Genomic DNA, 7,961 nt, shown 5'->3' on the forward strand with positions numbered 1-7,961 from the left:
TCAGAGGCATTTGAAAATTGAAAATATAAATAGCACACTTAGAGGTCCATCTGTCCTTTCAACTGGAGTCCAGAGTTTCCTATTTTCTGGAGGTGTGTGATAAGCTAAACTCTTCAAATAGCCCAAATGTGAGAATTTCCTGTTCAACCCTGAAGTGACACATTGATGAGAAATCATCTTTTTCCACTCTCACTTCACTCTGAGCCTTCACAGGGCAGTATGTGACGGTCACAGACATTGTTTACTCTTGTCCTGGATTTATGTTTTTAAATTTCTCCTTTTATTACACAGCTATAGCAGGCCTCTTTTATGAGAGTAACCTGACCTCCCCACTAAAGGATGCACGACTTTCTGGCCAACAGAAGGTATGTGTCCCTCCTCTCCTGTTTCTCTACTAGGCCATCTCACTTAGTGGGGACTAGCAAATGTTAGATGTGAAGCAACTGAAGTACAGCTAATATACAACAAAATCAAAGTATAACACTAATTTAAAAAAAATAACTCAGGGTAAAAAACAACCATAAAATATCAAATATGATGGAAGATTTCTCCAAGTATTCAAATTAGTGTCTGTAGAATGCCAGTCAAGTGCATATTTGGATTTGTATATAATCTTAAGTGAAAGCTGCAGGCATCTTGACAGAGAACAACTAGTTTGGGATTTTATAATCAGTAGAAGGTAGGTTTCTTGTATAATAATATGTTAATATATATTTCTCTCAACTTCTATAAATAGATTCTTGGGAAAGAATTCATTGCATAAAAAGGCCAAACATAATTCTTTATATATGCACTTAGATTGAATAAAATCAGTTTTATTTTTAATAAAAATCAAGATGAAGTAGCTTCCTAAATGCTGATACAAATGTAACTGTAACTAATGAAAGGATTTTTAAAAATATTGAACAAACATTTCAAAAAAGATGTACTATACTAATTAAAGACACTCTTGTTTAACAAATTGCTTTCCAGGCTCTAACTGATATGAATCAGAAATAGTAACACAGAAATCGTAACTTAAACAGTAGTTAAAAACTAATATTTATAGAACATATAGGTACCAGATTGAGTGCTCAGTGTAACATGCATTATATATTACATATTATTTCCATGTTAGATTAATAATATAGGTTACTAAACACTAAATAACTTTTAAAGAACACGCTTCTTTAAGTTTCAAATCCATAATCAATTTTCAGATCTTTCTGACTAATGCATCCATTGACTGAATTATTAAGCTATGTTTTCTGGATTTTATAAGCAATTATCATCACTTATACAAATAAAATGACCTTTACTAACTTTAACATCTATAGGATCTTTCTGGAAGTTTGAACCAATAGTGTTCTTTCATGAATGGCCTATATTTGTTTATCATTTTGTGGATTCAGACCTTAGTGATTAAATCAATTATCAATTACATTTGTAAAATAAATATTTTTTAGTCTTTTTCTATTGTTTTATTTTTAATATTGTTTAGGTTATGTTTAGTTTGTCATGTAATATTTTTCAATATATGAAGTAGTACCTCAATTTTTAAAGTTTTCTCAGAATTCCTCAACCATTCAAAATAAAGAGCATTTGGTACCCCTTTTAATAAATAAATGTAAGTCACCATATACTGTAATTTAGTGCAGGAAATGCCAACTTTATCCTCATCTTTAAAGTACTTAGTCTATAACAAGTGTTGGATTTCAAAATAATCAAAATTATAGTTAAATCTCTGTTGTAATACACAATATTTTCATTTTAATACAAGCACTGTAATGCTGTTAAAATATTTCTGTGGAATCTGACTTTAACTTAATGAGGATATTATTAGTCATAAACTTATTATTCCCTGATTTATTGCTTTTCATGTTTAACCAATAATATATTGTCAAATATAAAATATCTTTTTTTAAAAAAGTGTTCTATCATGAAATCCTTGTTTGAAGTTCCAAGGAATTTAGAACCAGGCTTTAAGTTTGTTCAGCTGCAAAGTGAACACTAAGGTCTTTGCCCCTCCCCATGTTATTGCAGTAGGATTCTTGTCTCACATACACCACTTATTCCTCAGTTCACTTAGAGCACAGTCCTTGACATCACTCAGCTTCAGAGATGAATAACCAAGGAGTAATCTATGCAGAAATGAAGGGAGTCAAGAACTCAAAGAGACAGCGAATGAAACCTAAGGGCTCTAAAGGTTCCATTTCAATAGCTCAGCAGGAATTAACATATGCTGAATTAAATCTTCAAAATGCTTCTCAGAATCTTCAAAAGACTTCTCAGAATCTTCAAGGGAATGAGGACAACTACCACTCCAAAGGTAAAACATTACCAGTCACTAGGTGGAACTGTTCCAGGATATGCACTTGGGGTGCAAAGGTGTGGAGAAGGGGTAGGGGATAAGCTCACATATTTTTCATTTTGAAGAAGAGAGCTTAAAATTGGATATGGTACCTAATGTGAAATCAGAGAACTACTTTCATTCTGGCATTGCTGAAATTTGTAGTCTTCAATCAACAACTAATGCAGCATTATATTTGCTGAAAATGCAATGGTATATTCTGAGAGAAAGACTACAGTTGTAGAAATTGAGTTTGGGGTCGAAGATTATATACATAACTCTATATTTACATGGGTTCTAGTGTAGGCTACCGTCTATGGGGTTGCACAGAGTCCGACATGACTGAAGTGCCTTAGCAGCAGCAGCAACAGCAGTGTTATGTCTACTCTCTAAACAATTGCCCCCATCACTCCTTTCTCAGTAGTTCCTTTTCTCTCCCTGCAGGTTCACCATCGCCTCTAGAGAAGCTCATTGCTGGGATCCTCGGAATCATCTGTCTTGTCCTGATGTCCACTGTGGTAACAATGATCGTTATTACTCCCTGTAAGTACATTTTTTAAAAACTGTAAGGGAACTTTTCACTTTAATGATGGTCAGTCCTCTAAGCATTTCATAATATTATAGAATGTGCCTATCATTAAAATATATGCATTTAGAGTAAATGTGGAATGGTAATTCTGAATCTGTCAAAAATATACAACACAGAATATTTACAGAGGGTACGTATTTGTATATTCTGATTTCATAACTCAAAAACATGTATTAGGAGATTGAAAGAACTTATTGATAAACACAAAGTAAGTCTTAAGTGGTTAAAACAAATACTGTAAGAGGTGGTGGCGTCTGTTCCTTTTGGTTTCTGAAATATTTTTTTCCATTAAATCTTCATTGCTTAATTAATTTTTCTTGGTAAAATCAGTTTTATTTTAGATTACTTTAATCCTAAACAATAAACCAAATTTTAAACTCAGAAACTAAAATCATTATGATTTATTTAGAACAATATTAACTTCTGTAATGATTAATTTTGTAGCTACTCTAATACAGGACCAGAATAACTCCTCTCAGATAACAAGGCTCCAGAAAGGTACATAATGATTTTAAAGCTCTGGCACACATACACTTGGTATTTTGTCTCTATCTTAGGCTAATGAAAATAAGAATAGATTATGGGGTAGAACATAAATTGGAAAATAGAGCAACAAATATTTATAAGTAATGATTATAGGAGAATGCTTCTGCCTATACAACAATATGATCAATATGAACAATACAACAATTGTTGAAAACTAGTTCTACTTTCTTTCTGCTATAATATGATGAGACAAATAAGTTTATTATTCTAAAGCAGAGGTTTCAGTTCTTGATTTTCAGGATGTGTAAAGAGTGGATATTTCTGTGTGCTTGCTTTATATGGAGACATAAATTGGGTTATGAGAGACTAACCCTTTCTGTGAATGTATGTGTTGGTTTGTTTAATATGTACCAGCCTTGAGGAGGCATAGATATGTTGTCTAAACATGTATATCATATATATGTTTATATCTATGCATATATGTTGGAGAAGGCAATGGCAACCCACTCCAGTACTCTTGCCTGGAAAATCGCATGGATAGAGGAGCCTGGTAGGCTGCAGTCCATGGGGTCACTAGGAGTCGGACACGACTGAAGCAACTTAGCAGCTGCAGCAGCATGCATATATGTAAACTGACTTTTATTTTCTAAAATTCAATATTTTTTGGCTAGTAATTCACAATCTTTCTTCAGAATGCCATTGTGGTCGTTGTTCAAAAGACTGGTTTACATATTCCAACAACTGCTATTATATTACTTTTGAAGAAAAAACGTGGAATGGGAGTTTGACAGCCTGTGCTTCTAGGAACTCTACTCTGCTTTATATAGATAATGAAGAGGAACTGGTAAGATATCAGATGTTTCCAACATTTTGTTAAAGGCTTGATTCAGTCAGTGTTAAATTTGTTAGAATTCACTTAGGTTTTTGTATATATTTGTAGTTTGTTTAAGGCCTGTTATTTTATTAAATAATGGAATACAACTGTATGATACTTTATTAATATTTTATCCTACGAATGCATGCTTGATTATTTCCATGTTTGCTTTTCACTGAAAACCACACTTCTACAAGTGCTATTATATTCTAAGATAAACTGTGCTATTTAATTTTAATATATATCAAGGAAAGTATACATATCATACATTTTCATATAGATCACAAAATAAATAGAACCATGTAATTACACATCAGATCATGGATTAGAAGTTTCAGCTTTCCAGGACCCCATCCCCTGTAACTTCTCATCACTTGTGTGTCCTCCTATTTACCCACTGTCGTGGCATTTGATGTTATAGAATCTCTTTGCATGTTTTTGCTCTTCATGAACATAGAATCAAACAGTATGCAATCTTCTTTCAGTCTCTGCACACTCCCATGTAATAGTTTTGCAATTTATCCATATTCTTGCATTTACATGGTATTTGTTAATGTCTATTACTCATTATGCAAATATAACATTTAAAATCCATTCTATCCAGTGTCTCTGAGTGGAGATGGAGTCTTATGCCTTCAGAGAAAAGAGGCTTCCTGGGTTCAGTGCTTTTATACATGAGACCCTCTTTGCTGGCCCCACCTCCATCTCAGCCTCCCAACTCTAGTTCTCTTTGTGGAAGCAGGAGAACTTCCTCTAACTGCTCCTTGTTAGCAGGTGTCCTGATGGACACTTTGTAAGGCTCACGTGGCATTGTCTACAGGATTCCCCTCAACACACGGGAACAATGGAATGGCTTATCTGTGCCCCCTCCTACAGCTAGGCTGGTAAGTCATTTAGCAGGTCTAGGTCATTTTCTTCTTTGGGGGAAGATATAAGAAGCCCCTAATTGTTGTTCCCTAACCTCACCTTGTTCTCTCATCCTGGAAAGTGATGAGAGATTACATGAGAGTCAAGCTGCTGCTAAGTGCCCAACCACATCACTCTTCTCTTTCCACCTTTCAGAGTTCTCCATTATTGTGTCTTTCATAAGTGCCCATGTTTACAGTTGTACTTAACAGGGAGGAGCAGAGAAAAATGAATCTCTGACACTCTATCTTATCTGCTGGATTCTAGCAATACAGAAAAAGATTGATTTGGGGTCTATCTAGGCAAAGAATGGTGTGGGTCCCAGAAAATCAAAACTTTGTCTTTCATGTCACTTATTTTCTCAATTTCAATCCCTTAATTTTCTTCTAAAATTGAAACTCAGAAAAATAGTAGCAAAATTCAGTGATATAATCACAGTATCCGGAAAAACGAATGTCACAGAATCTGAAAACATTTAAAACCTTGCTATGTTTAATTTGACAACAACAATTAAGCTGCATGAATCAGACTTCTTATTAACATAAGAAAAGCAATGAAACTGATAAACATAAATGTTTGAGTTTATTTTTAATCAAAAATGCAGACATTGGTTAATGCTTCAACAAATATTAAAACTTTCAATTTTGTATTTTTAATGTTAAATTAGATTCTAACACTCTCATCTTGTTCAGAAAACTCAAGATCCTATGAAAGAGCACACTATTTGCATTTTAAGAATTAATAAATTCTTTCATAGTGATTAAATGAAAATACTTTTGTGTAGAAATTTCTGAAGTCCCTATCAATTACATCATGGATTCCAGTCTTTCGTGAAGGCCGTGGTCATCTGTGGATGTGGCAAAATGGCTCAACTTGCAAACTACAGTAAGTTTTTTAAAACTATACTATATAGAGAAGGAACATATTTTAAAAATATGTTTTAAGAATATTATTAAAACATTTGTTTTGGTTGAATTACACAAAGATGAAGGATGACGAAAGTTAATAAAATGTTGATAGAAATATTAGAAAATGGAATACTCAGTATTCCATTTTCCTAATAACTAACTCTGCCTGAAATTATGTTAAAAACACCATTACCCACTTTCAAAATATCTTTCTAATTACTGTTATACAGAAATGTTATAACTTCATAAGCTGTCCTCATATATCATAAAAGAATTATGCAATGCTTTCCATTACAGGATATCAGACTTCTTATCTGAGAAAGGAAACTGTGCAGTGCTATCCGTGGGGGACATAAAGTCAGATGACTGTGAATTCCCACATAAGTATACTTGCAAGCACAAGCTTGAGAATTAAAAAGTAAGTTTGGCTGCTGTTGGGTAACTTCATCTCTTAAATGGAAATAATAGTATGATTACATAAATTTCAAAATGTATGATATTCTTTTTCTAATAATGGAAGTTTTTTTTAAAAAAACTATTGACATTTAATATGCACACCAGAAAGTATAGATATCATTCCTTTGGTGTCTGACTGTTTTTCTCAATAATATATTTATGGCAATCAAACTTTCTAAAGGATCGCATGGTGTATAGGACCATTTACATGAAATATCAAAAATAAGAAAAGAGATACCAGAAGCAGATTAGTGGTGACCAAGAGCTGTGGGGTGGTGGGGATACAAAATGACTGCTAGCTGAACATGATGAATACTTTCTAGATTTTGATAGTGGCTATGGTTGCAAATTGGAAATGTATATAAAATAACTGATTATACATTTTAAATGGATGAATTTTATGCTATGTAAATCACATCTCAATAAAGCTGTTTTAAAAAACTGCTTGGGACTGCATTTAATCTTTAAAGTAAATTGTAAAGACAGTCATCTTTGCAATATTGATTCTTCCAATCAGTACCATTCTTTATCCTTCCAATAATTTAGGTTTTCTCTTAATTTCTTTACATTTTATTTATTTAATTATTTTTGGCCACTCCAGGTAGCAGGTGGGATCTTAGTTTCCCAGCCAGGAATCCAACCGGCACCCTCTACGCTGGGGAGCACAGAGTCCCATCCACTGACTGTCAAGGAAATCCACTTAGCTTGTTTTACATGTTTCAATATTGAAATCTTAGAGAAATACGGATATTTCATAGCCATGCTTTTGTAAATGTCATAGTTGTTTTTTAAATTTTTAGTAATTTTTGCTGCTGCAGCAGAAATAAACAAACAAACAAACAAAAAGAGGTTTACAGGCTGATCTTATGTCCAATGACCTCTCTGATTTTATGTATTAAGTCTATTGTTTCAAATTTACATTCCTCTGGATTTTTAAAATAAAAATAGATATTGCAACTATAAATAATCACATTTTATTTCTTCTCTCCAGGTGCAATTGCTTTGTTTTCTTCTTGACTTATTTTTATACTGCAAGCTTTTATCTTCAATGTCGAATAGAAAGTACTGTAAAGGTCCTATATGTATCATTCTTATATTATGGGAATATATTCCAATGCTTTATCTTCAAGTATGAGGCTTAAGGATTTTTTGATCATACTTTTTTTACTATGAAAGCAATTCCATATTATTTATTTTTTCTTATAAATTTTGTAACCAATCAGTAGTGTTTCAGTTTTATTTTTTCTTCAATAGAATGAGAAATGATTTTTTTAAAATAATGCTTATGTATGGCAAAAACTATCACAATATTGTAATTAGCCTCCAATTAAAATAAATAAATTAATTTAAAAAATAAAGTTTATAGTTTTTCCTCTAAATATTCTTATTTACTTCAAATATTAACCAAACATT

The 7,961-nt window shown here is 32.6% G+C and overlaps 1 protein-coding gene across 1 annotated transcript; it reads left to right on the plus strand.

Annotated features, from left to right (window-relative positions):
- The first annotated feature begins 2,100 nt into the window (after window positions 1–2,100).
- On the plus strand, window positions 2,101–6,507 carry LOC128048445 (NKG2-A/NKG2-B type II integral membrane protein-like). Its single transcript, XM_052640841.1, has 6 exons — window positions 2,101–2,308; window positions 2,774–2,872; window positions 3,363–3,416; window positions 4,097–4,248; window positions 5,969–6,069; window positions 6,390–6,507. The coding sequence occupies exons 1-6, from the start codon at window positions 2,101–2,103 to the stop codon at window positions 6,505–6,507; spliced, it is 732 nt and encodes a 243-aa protein (XP_052496801.1).
- The last annotated feature ends 1,454 nt before the right edge of the window (window positions 6,508–7,961 follow it).

Source organism: Budorcas taxicolor, chromosome 5 (assembly GCF_023091745.1).
Source record: "Budorcas taxicolor isolate Tak-1 chromosome 5, Takin1.1, whole genome shotgun sequence".
NCBI classification, from domain to species: Eukaryota; Metazoa; Chordata; class Mammalia; order Artiodactyla; family Bovidae; genus Budorcas; species Budorcas taxicolor.

Bases quoted from the DNA above. Each gene is read 5' to 3' on its own strand.
- LOC128048445 (XM_052640841.1), top strand. From the start codon at position 2,101: ATGAATAACCAAGGAGTAATCTATGCAGAAATGAAGGGAGTCAAGAAC. The intron at 2,873-3,362 runs GTAAGTACATTT...TTAATTTTGTAG, and splicing joins AATGATCGTTATTACTCCCT to CTACTCTAATACAGGACCAG. The intron at 4,249-5,968 runs GTAAGATATCAG...ACTTTTGTGTAG, and splicing joins TAGATAATGAAGAGGAACTG to AAATTTCTGAAGTCCCTATC.